At 41.0% G+C, this 12543-nt stretch overlaps 2 protein-coding genes across 6 annotated transcripts; one reads left to right on the forward strand and one right to left on the reverse strand.

The window, feature by feature from the left end:
- Positions 1-179: 179 nt before the first annotated feature.
- On the forward strand, positions 180-11165 carry LOC124630968 (E3 ubiquitin-protein ligase MGRN1). Of its 5 annotated transcripts, none has more exons than XM_047165029.1 (14): positions 180-383; positions 1074-1201; positions 1446-1726; positions 2022-2209; positions 2947-3101; positions 3250-3489; positions 4673-4813; positions 5468-5614; positions 6080-6199; positions 6642-6773; positions 7141-7255; positions 8301-8422; positions 8812-8881; positions 9211-11165. In XM_047165029.1, exons 1-14 carry the CDS (start codon positions 296-298, stop codon positions 9330-9332), a joined length of 2049 nt encoding a protein of 682 aa, XP_047020985.1. In that variant the 5' UTR covers positions 180-295; the 3' UTR covers positions 9333-11165. The 5 variants fall into 5 exon arrangements, 4 of the variants coding, with proteins under 4 accessions (XP_047020985.1, XP_047020987.1, XP_047020986.1 ...); XM_047165031.1 differs by having other exon boundaries at positions 181-383; positions 1458-1726; XM_047165030.1 differs by having other exon boundaries at positions 181-383; positions 1083-1201.
- A 39-nt stretch (positions 11166-11204) lies between these two features.
- Positions 11205-12342, reverse strand: LOC124630974. Its single transcript, XM_047165037.1, has one exon. The coding sequence runs from the start codon at positions 12128-12130 to the stop codon at positions 11465-11467; it is 666 nt and encodes a 221-aa protein (XP_047020993.1). The 5' UTR covers positions 12131-12342; the 3' UTR covers positions 11205-11464.
- Between the last annotated feature and the right edge of the window lie 201 nt (positions 12343-12543).

A 12543-nucleotide genomic window follows, 5' to 3' on the forward strand; every position in this document is an offset into this window, starting at 1 on the left:
ATTCCTCACGAAAATTCTCTTTTCACTTGCTATACCACATAGATAGAGATGGAGTCATCTTTCTTGAGTTTTCTTCTCCACTTCGCTCTATCTGTTTCTCCTTCTCGAGGACAAACTCCGCTTACGAAATCAACTTCCGAACATTTTTGAAAATTTCTATCGACCTTTTAAGAATTTTTAAACGATTGAGAAACTGTCAGACAGTCAGGTCAGAAAATGTCAGCTGCGTGAGAACAAAATAATAGACGTATTTTTGCGTAAAATCAATTAAATATCTTCTGTGTTTGTTTTCAAAATGGGTGCATTAACAAGTAGGCAAAATGCTGGTGTAGAAGAAGCAGACGTAGTGTCCAACCATGCTTACAAATATCCTCCTAGATCAGGTAAATGCCGTAGCTATAATTTGATTACCTATATTTTATTTGTGTGTCGTGTTCAATGAATTTGATCCATTCTCGTCCTCAATGTTTATTCATACAGCAGCTACAGCTATGCAAATGCAGTGATTAAATGTTGATTCTTTCAAAACAACGAACTGTGAGATCACATTATGTGTAATTATTTGAACAGTAACAAGAAGGAAAACACTATTGTTGATCTATCATTGAATGCTGCACTAGAAGGTCGCCTAGGATTGTGAGGTTCAAGCAAATAGTGATTTAATTGAACTCAAGAGAGTTTATCTAAGTAAATCTTTTGCTATAATCAAAATAATAAGGAGCATTATGACAGACAAACTATGTCCTAGGCATAGAATGTAACTTGGAATAATCGGAAATTATTTTATAAGTTAAAACAGTCGTACTTTTTGGTTTTTGTTTCTTACTTTTAGTGTGTATTGTGGTCAATATGTGACTTTTTATCAACCTCAAAATCTGTACCATTATATTTACATAAAAAAGAAAACTTAACACTAATAAAGGGCGTTGAAAAATTGTATTTTCAACAATATAATCCATAAATCCAACATAATGCACCTTTTCAAATATTTCCACCATAGAAAACATCAATTTCTAATGTTTTAAAGTCCTAATTATAAACGAGTTAATGCCAAAAAGAACATTAAGAAACTGATGATGCAGGTAACTACTTTGGGAGTCACTTCATCATGGGCGGCGAGAGGTTTGACACCCCACAGCCTGAAGCATACTTGTTTGGAGAAAATGCAGATTTGAATTTTCTAGGCAGTAGACCCACACCTGTAAGTATAACTGAATTATACTGAAATATTGAATAGTAAAGGAGAGACAATATACTAAAAGCAACATACTATTTAATACTCTTCAAATTGAGATGAACTGACAGAATTATTGCAATAACTATATAGTTGATTAAAAGTGTCATAAATAATATTGAATTAATTAAATTTTTACTCTAATAACAAATACCTTAGCAAATAACAAACTGTTTTTATGTGATTTATCACAATTAATTAATAACAATTGATATGTCCTCAGTTCCCGTACCCCCCGCCACAGTCTAATGAGCCTACGAAAACATTAAAAAGTTTAGTGAATATACGCAAGGAGTCTTTACGTTTTGTTCGTTGCCCTGAGCCTGTTGGTAAGCTGGCGGAGAACAAGATTGGAGACGGGATGATCAAATCCGTGGACAATAACGGCAAAGGGACGTATTACAATATTGAGTTCACTTTTGACTGTGATGCAAGATGTGCCATTACCGTATTCTATTTTTGTACTGAAGAAGTTACTCCCACTGGTGTTGTGTAAGTATTGTTTTCCTATTGGTTTGATAATTTCTTGTTATCAAAAATAACTTTATTGAGATTGTGACAGGAAAATGATAGGTTTGTTATTGCAAGTAAGACAATGAGTCTTACTTTACGTAACTTGTAAGTCAATTAAATATATTTTATTTCCCAGCAGCTTTAGTTACTCTGTTGTGCATAAATGCTGATTATCAGTTAATTATTGGTGCATTGGCTTTAAGATTAGAAAAACCTGCTTCCACCCTTAAAGTGCACCAAAAATGGTGGTGTAAGATGTATTTTCTTTGTCCAGTTATTACCCGCGCGATCCAGCGATGAATTCTCAGACATACCACTACAAGAAGGGTGCAAATCAGCAGTTCTGTCAAATTTCACACGTATTCGACCCGTCCAAACATCCTGAGGAGGATTTGGTGTACAACGCAGACAGGGAGATCATACCTATCGCGATATACTGTGTCGTTGATGAAGGACAGGAAGGTAAGGAGTATTCCCTCCCCCATAGGTGTTCAGTGGCGGATATACCGCACTGCTGATTTCTTCTTTTTATGTACTCTTTATGAACTCCCCTATGTACACCCAAATGTATTCCCCCTCAGCACAATTATACTTATGTGCTCCTACTACGTACTCCCGTATGTGCTCCCTTATCTACTCTCTTATTTACTACCCCTATGTGCATCTACTCTCTCTTATGGACTCTAGTTACATTTCCCGTAAACAAGTAAATAAATGCAGAATGAATAATTCATGAAGTTCACAATGTTGTATTAGATTAGATTGTAATCGAACTGATTCGTTGTGCAACATTGTTCGCCGTTGTTACGGCTAACGCCATTGACCTAACGTCAGTTAATGACAATAATAAAATAACACGAGCGTAAAAACAATAATCAACCTTTAAACTATTTATTACTTCTTTGTCTATAGCCTACACCCGAAATTCATCAGGTGCTTCTGTAATTAATTAATCCGCTTGCATTGATTAAGCCAATCTCATCTCAATCTTCAGAACATCTCTCTCTGGCAATAATTATCGACCATGCTTATATTTATACCTACCAGTAAAACTGAAGTAATATCTGGCTTAGATCATAAAGCTTCAAGAACTTTTGTTTTCGAGATTGCAATGTGTTGGTCTGCCCAAGACTGAGTTATCTCCGGGGGAGGTCTACGACGGCAACGCTGTGATTGTGCATAATATTGTATTGTTTTAGAAATAAGGCAGTCTCACACGACGATAGCGGTGGTGGAGAAGCACTCGGACGGCACGTACGTGCTGAAGGCGCTCAAGCAGAAGCTGTTCGTGGACGGCCTGTGCTACTTGCTGCAGGAGATCTACGGCATCGAGAACAAGAACCTTGATACTAAGGTCAGTATGACACTGAATGCCAAACCGGTAGGTAGGTATTGTACACGCTGAATACTTACATAAGTTTGCAATGGCCCTTAGGTCTAAGAATTTCGCAACATGCTTATGCTTTCCAGTTTTATCTGAATGTATTGATTGTATTACGCAGCCGAGTTCAGACGAGGAGACGGAAGACGGCGGTTCAGAGTGCGTGATCTGCATGTGCGACGTGCGCGACACGCTGATCCTGCCGTGCCGCCACCTGTGCCTGTGCAACTCGTGCGCGGACTCGCTGCGCTACCAGGCCAACAACTGCCCCATCTGCCGCGCGCCCTTCCGCGCGCTGCTGCAGATCCGCGCGCTGCAGCGCCGCGCCGACAACGCGCCGCCCGCGCCGCCGCCTACTGATGTACGTAGTCTGTGTAGTGTATACAAGTGATCCTGCCGTGCCGGCTAGTGCCTGTACAACAACTGCTGCAGATCCGCGCGCTGCAGCGCCGCGCCGACAACGCGCCGCCCGCGCCGCCGCCTACTGATGTACGTAGTCTGTGTAGTGTATACAAGTGATCCTGCCGTGCCGGCTAGTGCCTGTACAACAACTGCTGCAGATCCGCGCGCTGCAGCGCCGCGCCGACAACGCGCCGCCCGCGCCGCCGCCTACTGATGTACGTAGTCTGTGTAGTGTATACAAGTGATCCTGCCGTGCCGGCTAGTGCCTGTACAACAACTGCTGCAGATCCGCGCGCTGCAGCGCCGCGCCGACAACGCGCCGCCCGCGCCGCCGCCTACTGATGTACGTAGTCTGTGTAGTGTATACAAGTGATCCTGCCGTGCCGGCTAGTGCCTGTACAACAACTGCTGCAGATCCGCGCGCTGCAGCGCCGCGCCGACAACGCGCCGCCCGCGCCGCCGCCTACTGATGTACGTAGTCTGTGTAGTGTATACAAGTGATCCTGCCGTGCCGGCTAGTGCCTGTACAACAACTGCTGCAGATCCGCGCGCTGCAGCGCCGCGCCGACAACGCGCCGCCCGCGCCGCCGCCTACTGATGTACGTAGTCTGTGTAGTGTATACAAGTGATCCTGCCGTGCCGGCTAGTGCCTGTACAACAACTGCTGCAGATCCGCGCGCTGCAGCGCCGCGCCGACAACGCGCCGCCCGCGCCGCCGCCTACTGATGTACGTAGTCTGTGTAGTGTATACAAGTGATCCTGCCGTGCCGGCTAGTGCCTGTACAACAACTGCTGCAGATCCGCGCGCTGCAGCGCCGCGCCGACAACGCGCCGCCCGCGCCGCCGCCTACTGATGTACGTACTCTACGAAGTTTGGACGATGAATTATTGAAATAACAAGTTTTTATCCGCTCAGCAATAGTCCCACAGTTTGATCATCACGGAAGCCGACTTCAACATAGTTGGGAAAAAGGCTCCGAAGATGATGAATAGTTCCACAGTTTGATCATCAATTGAACTTGCATGAAAACTGACATTAATTGAACTTCCATGAGAACGGGCGAACAGTTTTTTTTTGCGAATAAATGTAACAGCAGTAAATAAATAATAACAGCAGTAAAACGAGTATGTTCCTCCATCAGGGCAGCACAGAGAACATCCCGGCGGGCTACGAGCCGGTGTCCCTGCTGGAGGCGCTGAACGGGCCGCACCCCGCCCGCGCGCTGCCCGCGCCGCGTCCCGCGCCCGCCATCGCCAGCCCCGACACCGACACCGCATCGCAGGTACAGGGAACATAGTGTATTGAACTAATGGACGTTATTCAAAAATAAATTATTTGTAGATTATTTTTTCAATCGGACATATTGAAACATTCAGTTTGTTTGTACTTTTTAAGTATATCTTAGACACCAATTACTGTGTTTCGGATGGCACGTTAAACTGTAGGTCCCGGTTGTCATTGAACATCCTTAGCAGTCGTTACGGGTAGTCTGACGCCAGTCTGACCATGGGGTACTGGGTTGCCCGGGGTTAAGGAGGTCAGATAGGCGGTCGCTCCTTGTAAAACTACCAGTGTTTTACACTCAGCCGCATCCGGTTAGACTGGACGCCGATCCCAACATAGTTGGGAAAAGGCTCGGGAGGCGATGACATATTGAAACATAAAATACACTTTATTATATACTTTATTAATTTACTAGCTTCCGCCAGCGGCTTCGCCCGCGTGGTGTGTTGATAAAAAGTTGCCTATGTGTTAATCCAGGGTATCACCTATCTACATACCAAATTTCAACCAAATTGGTCCAGCCGTTTTTGCGTGATTGAATAACAAACATACATCCATACATTCTCACAAACTTTCACATTTATAATATATGTAGGATGTAGGATGTATAATAAACTTTTTTTTTATATTATAGCTTTAAATAATTTTGCAGGCAGCAGAAATTCTGAACCGTTGCAACTTAGAGCGCAGTTCGTCTACGAGTTTGGGCAGCAGCGGCAGCAGGAAGGCCAAGAGTGGTTCCAAGGATGACGTCAAGAGTGTACGCGACAGGTCCGCTGCACAAACTGTTACGCCTGAGGTACGTAAACTCTACACTTCCTAGAAATTTTAATAAAATAAAAAAATAGGGTTGCTACACACATAAGCGGGCCGGCATCGTCGGTTCAGCAGTTTACATAATGTCGAACAAGAAAGCCGACCCGAAGTAAATACTACACTTGTTCGGCTTGTGCCGATCGAGAACTACCTTGGTCGCTAAAAGCCGTCGACTCTTGCGGATCTTGAGATTGGGCAGCCGAGCGCAAAGTGATTCCCAAGCATTCATCCTCATATTTTCGATTTTGTCGCCTAGAATAATACCGGCCCTCTTATGTATTAGCAACTCTTACCTACTATTTTTTTAAGGTCATTAAATTAACCCTCAGAAATCTATTCTCTATTCCAATTGCAATTATCCTTTGTGAACACAAAAACACTGTCCCGAGCACAAGGTCAATAGAATCAGGTGCAGGTTGACACAACTTAGACATAATGTTGTTTACAGTTCCGTATGTCGGTGCTGTTGGCGCGCGAGGAGGAAGCGAAACGCGCGGAAGAGAAGGCGGCCGCCAACAGTCCGTTGTTGTACAACCATCATATCGTTAATGGAGATAAGATCTCTAAGGTAGGTTGTTTTTTTATTTTTGTATGACTGACGAAAAAATGAGGTTGTACATGTTTGACCTATGTATGTATGTCGGTTTGCGATTATCTCTTTGGCTGAACCCGTTAGGAGAAGCCTTCTTTTTGTAAAAAGTGTTTTTTTTTTAACGATGAATTTGATTTTTATTGTACGAAGCTTGGTATTTATTTTATTAGATTAGAGTGTTTTTTTGCCAAAAAACGCTACTTCCACCGTTTTTTAAGAAAACGTTATTATTTTTTGTAGCACCAATAATCGGGCCGATGTTTTCGTAGTACATTTATACTAGGATTTTCTGACCGACTTTTTGTACTATGAGTGCGTTGCACTTTTCTTATAAGTAGGTCTATTTTTCTCCTACAAAAATCGGTCACCGATTATCGGACGAGCCTTAATGACACTTTTTCTTTGTCTGTTATGTCAGTCGTCCCTGAGCCTGGAGTACGGGTGCGCGGCGGAGGCGTCGGGCTCGGAGGACGAGGCGCGAGCCCCCGCCGAGCCCGACAGCGACGCCGAGCGACTCTCGCCGCTACTCACGCAGCCTACGCCCAACGGGGTAAGACGTCGTATACCCTCTATCTCTAAATATATCTTGTTTCTTCTTCTTTTTATCTTCTAGGTAAAACTGGTCATACTTTTCTAAAGATGCGTATAAGTTGTGCACGGCATCTTGAACGTTAGAACGCCCGAAGGAGCCGCACGCTTACGGTTGTTATAGACGGGAATATTAAGGATTGCGACGTCACTCCTTTTTAAATGTTCTGCTAAAGTGACGTCACATTAATATACACACGAAAGGAAAAGTATTTTTCCATTTTTTTTGCTTACCTAAAAGACAGACATATCACTTTTTCTACTCCACCTAATTATTAATGATTACTTAATATCGTTGTGTGTCATACTAATAATCATTGTATTATCAGACGGTATGCAGCGGCGCCGGCGTGTCGCCCAGCGGGTCGGCGCTGCGGCTGTCGGCGCCGACGCTCGCGCACATCGACGACACCGACACCGACGAGCCCGACAACAAGCACAACTGTCAGTACGACACTAGAACACGTAACAATTACATATACATACACACATGTGTGTAGTGCCACAGAGTGATGTATAAATGGAGGGTACACTGCAACAATGTTTTTGTTAATGTTACGTATTTAATTACATGGTTCCTTTATTCTGTAACAGTTTACTTTTAAAAAGTACATCCTTCAATTTCGTTTTTGTGGGCCTATAAAATGGTTCATGAATGAAAGAAGACGTAAAAAATAAAGAAGTCCCTATTTTGTGGTTATGAACTCTTATCGTAAAAATGAACTCTCCATTTGTTCACTACTCTGTGTCTATTCAACATATTTATCTATCGATAATTATCTTTCATGCTCCTATAGTTATGTTCAATCAAACCCTTATTCGATCGTCCGCTAGTAGGCCGCTATTTCTATATTCCTGTTTGTAGACTTTTCGAGAGAGCTTTGCTTGGAAATAAGGGTGATATCACTCTCGTTTAGGACCTATCATAAGACCTTTGCTCATTTTGAATAATAATATTACAAATAGAGGCGTCCTCAAAAAAATACCCTTGATATGCAAAAAGAAATATAAAATACAGACTTTTATACTTATTTTTTACATACTTACATAATGTAATACATGTTACAAAGCATGTTTAGCTTAAATAAGTGTCAAACACCACAATATACCAAGTTAGTATAGGAAATGTTAGTATTTCATCAATAGCATCAATATTATTTATCAAGTTAGTATAGGAAATGTTAGTATTTCATCAATAGCATCAATATTATTTATCAAGTTAGTATAGGAAATGTTAGTATTTCATCAATAGCATCAATATTATTTATCGAGTCCCAACGTTTTAGGGTGATCATTGCATCAAAATTGTCGTTTCTGTAATCAGCGCTTTAGTAAACGTACAAATAGCAGTCACCCATAAATTCGACATGCTTGTTATTAGAAATTGTCGCATCTAGTTAGTCAGGGGGGCATTGTTCGGCCACCGTGTGTGGAGTGTGTGAGGTAGTGCCTCGTGAACAGTTGATAATTGGGTGTCAATCGCACGCAGCGAGCGGAACACAGTCTCGTAACGATGTGGAGTCGCCGGCAGTCGCCGAGGACTCAGATTATTTCACGCCGGAAGACACCAACACGACCATTCTGACCGTTCCTAAGACGAACAAACTTGCAGTAAGTCCGCCATCTTGCATCAGCTGTCATCGTAGTCGTGACGTCATCATTGAGCTTTGTTTGTGTGCGTGTTAATTCGGTTTTGGTTTACGCGATGTTGTTTTGTTTTGTCCGCGTCGTGTTTAATTTGCACTTTCATTATCATGTAACGCATCCGTATGTATGTTGTCAAGTGATCTGCGGCACGTTGCAGGAGCCGAGCGATGCACTGCGCTAACACTGACGTGGCTTCACGCTGCCAGGCATTGCGGGGCTTTTGTAACGCTGTCTCATGTGCATATCGTGGCCAATATATCTAGTTAATCAGGCCATAATATGCACATGCAAGTAAATATTAGAAATCTAAACGTACACCATTAGACCGTGGCTAATATTAGTGTCTGTTACAGGAGCCGACTAACAATGGAGATTGCACTCCCCAGCGCTGGGCCTTACCGCACCACGTCACATCACTGCCCGGTACTAGTTTCTTTCACATTCGTAAATAACTGTCCCTTAGGTAGTCCAAACATTTTTTTTTGGGTCTGACACAGTCTAACCATGGGTTATTGGGTTGCCAGACTGTTTGAGGAGGTCAGATAGGGCAGTCGCTCCTTGTAAACACTCTGCTGCATCCAATTAGACTGGACATAGTCCCCCAACATAGTCGTGTAAAAGGCTCGGAAGAGAGGTAGACCAAACGTTTATTGTTACTGTTATCTTACTGTCTTTAAAGTCCAAAGTACCAGTGGTTAGGGCCCCAGAAACAGAAACCTCAAAGAGATTATTATTATTAGCCATGTTTCCAGGAACACCTCTAAGCCAGTCCAGCGTGCGTTCATCAGGCGACTCGTACAGCTCGACGTCGTCCACGCGACAGCTACTCGCCCCCGTGGCGGGGTCGCCGCTGGCCACCGACACCGCGTGCTAGCGCCCAAAGCGTCGCCCGCCGCTCTGCCGCCCTACTGAACTGTATAATCACGTCGAGTATACGTTGCCTCCTTACTAACTTCACTTTCATCTACAGCATGAGTTAAAAGCAATAGTACTGTGGTCTTGCAGCTCCTCTAGCGGTCACTAACTGAACAAAAATTTGCCATACAAATAATTTACATAGTTTTACAGCACCTCTAGCGCTCATCTACGGAACTAAAATTTGCCATACAAAAATGTATGTAGTCGATTACGAGTATCGACAATACTATTGCTTTTAACTCATAGTAGAGGTATAGATCTTGTCGAGTATCTCTGCTTGTCCGAAGTTGACTAGTAGTAGCTAGTGGTGACTTCATGATAAACAAATAACAAGAGTACACATGTACAAGGCTTCAATGACTAACTTCGGAAAAGTAAGGTAATTTGGCGGGAAGTGTACACTGTCCGATGTATCTTGGCGACACTGCAATATCATTTTTCAGTATTAGCTCAAAATTTGAATACAAACTGACATTTAAGGGTGTATGTGAATTTAGTCGATAGTTTGTGGTGAAATTAGCCAATTTACTGTGCAATAGATTTTGTTTCTAAAAGTTCCTTCCTTCACAGATGTGAAGCTAAATTTCTAATTCCAGAGTTGCCAAGATACCTCCAACTTACGTTAGTAGAATGCCATATTCAACGTATAAAATGCTGGTGTAGCGCGTAGTCGGTGAGTTCGCGACCATAAATATCTTCTACTCTTGACTTTCATAGACAATACATGTATGTACGTAATATATCGGAAAACTGAATATTACACTGAAATTGTGTTGGACATGACTAATTATCTGTATTGCAGCTAAAATAAGTTTTATTTAGGTATATTCTGGCAGATATATTAATGACGTAAATAATAATAAACTCAACCAACCCCCAACATAGACAAGTGTGCGCTTCGCAATTCTTTTTTTTGTCCATTTTGTTTGTATCTGAACAAATTGTTGAAAGAAATTGTATTACTTTTATTTTGGTACAATGGCCCTCATTAGGCAGGTGAAACCGCGGGAAATAATAGTTAATTAAAGCAAATGTTTACTTCAGCTTGCCAAGCAAAATGTAAATTATACAGAGTGGGTTGAATTTAGTTTGTATATATTTGCATAAATGACTACACCCACATCCGTCCCTACTGCATGTTATGTGTACTGGAAATGAAAAACTGTCTAGATTTTTCTCGACATTTCAGTTGCCTTTATGCTCAATTTATATTATTTATAATAGGTAATAAATAAAACAAATATCATATTATTTTTGTGAACTATGCAATATTAATATTATAGGGTTTGCTTGGGCCATTGCTCTCTAAAATGACATCTAAATTAAAATATTTTGCAAGCAGTCCCAAGTCAGCCAAGATTTTATATAGGTAGTTAGTGTCAATTTCTCATATTAATATTAAATGTATAGGTTATTATTAATAAAATATGCCAATTTTGGTGTAACAGCTTGTTTTTCTTATGTGATGGACCTTCAAGGTAATGAATCTATTTTGTATGTAATTTTAAGAAATATGCCCATATTATGCAGGCATTATGTAAAATGTATTTTATGTAAGATATTTGAGGTATAATGCATCATAATAGTATTCCATCTGAGTGTGTATACAATTCAGTAGGACATTATTCATAGACTGATCAAGAACATTCCTCTATTGAATCTCAAATGGTATGAAATATGTAACAGTGGTTCAGTTGAGAATCATTTCTGTAGGTGTAAAATTGTGTATTCTATCATATAGCTGTAAAAAGTGTATTATTTCATTAAAATAATCTCTAATAATGTAAAAGTTTTTTTTTCATATGAATCTTCAAGAAAACAAAGATACTTGTCCTTTTATTAAAAACTTTATTGTGATGATTTTGCAAATATATTTTATGAATATACTTCAGCAGATTATTATAATTGAATAGGCAAGTCCAAAGACCTAGTAAGCAAGGTTTAAAACAAAAACCTAAATAAATGTAGGTATAACTCTAAAAATACAATAACTATTCACTTAATATAGATAAAATCAATTTATGTAAAATTCTGTATAAAAGATGACTTCAAATAAAATATAATAATTGACTTTAATACAAAGTATTCTCAGCTTTGGTTCTGCATTGTTTGTATATTGTAGTTAGAATTTTCTGCATTACAATCATCTGCAGTACTGGGACCAGAAACTTTTTTCATGGCCTGTCTCCGTGCTGCATATGCAGACATCCTGGCGAGGCGCGCCTGCCTCTGCTCGGGAGATTCATTAGCCAGCCTCTTGGCAGCATACGCTGACATTCGTGACAAGCGTTTAGCTCTCTGTTCACTTGTTTCCAGTGATAGTCTTTTAGCTGCATACTCTGACATGCGCCTGAGTCTGACTGCGCGCTGCTCAGGAGTTTCATTAGCGAGCCTCTGTGCGGCGTAAGCTGACATCTTCGCTAAGCGCGACGCTCGCTCGTTTGGCGATTCACACTTCGGACCCGAGTCTCTGCGTCTTCTCCGTTTAGTGGGTTCTAGCATTGCTAGTGGGTCTAACTCCTGTGGAGATTGCATCGAATCTTCTAACTCATAATTTCTGTCACAGCTCGTTTCTTCGTGCTCTTTCTTAACGTTTTCATAAGATATTTGTTCATGTTCAGAATTCATACCTGTAGCGTTAACTGTTTTGTTACTTTCGCTGTATTCCGATTTCACAGTAGAGATCCATTCATTATTTGTTTTCGCTATAACCATTTTCTTCCAGGAACAATCCGATGTATTCAAATCACCCATATTGATTGTTCAGGGATAGAGTTATCCATAGAACCATAACGAATAAGACAATAGGAATTAAATCTTCTTTAGCATAGAAGTTATATCAGATCTAAACTTTCACTGCACAAACAAGGATAAAAACCGCAGCGCTGATTTTAACTCCAAATTTTTTGTCACTAGCTGACTGATAGCGAGGAATTGGACAGCAGACGAGAAATGAACGTAAAGAACGAACTAATTTGAATGATAAAGTTTTCGAACGAATGGTACAGAATAGGAAAACGTTGCCACTTTTTGTTTTATTGATTACACAGCTAAACTGAATAAAATAATATAAATTATTTTAATAAATCTGCAAATACACAACTTCTTAAACAATTAATAAAATATTGAAATCATAATTCAAAAACGGACGACCAAATGATCATGGA

The sequence above is a fragment of the Helicoverpa zea genome, chromosome 6 (assembly GCF_022581195.2).
Source record: "Helicoverpa zea isolate HzStark_Cry1AcR chromosome 6, ilHelZeax1.1, whole genome shotgun sequence".
Classification (NCBI taxonomy): Eukaryota; Metazoa; Arthropoda; class Insecta; order Lepidoptera; family Noctuidae; genus Helicoverpa; species Helicoverpa zea.

Excerpts from the sequence above, each read along its gene's own strand:
- LOC124630968 (XM_047165029.1), top strand. The coding sequence starts at position 296 with ATGGGTGCATTAACAAGTAGGCAAAATGCTGGTGTAGAAGAAGCAGAC. Across the intron at positions 1,202-1,445 it reads TAGGCAGTAGACCCACACCT|ATATGTCCTCAGTTCCCGTA; the intron begins GTAAGTATAACT and ends TAATAACAATTG. Across the intron at positions 5,615-6,079 it reads CACAAACTGTTACGCCTGAG|TTCCGTATGTCGGTGCTGTT; the intron begins GTACGTAAACTC and ends TGTTGTTTACAG.
- LOC124630974 (XM_047165037.1), bottom strand. The coding sequence starts at position 12,130 with ATGGGTGATTTGAATACATCGGATTGTTCCTGGAAGAAAATGGTTATA.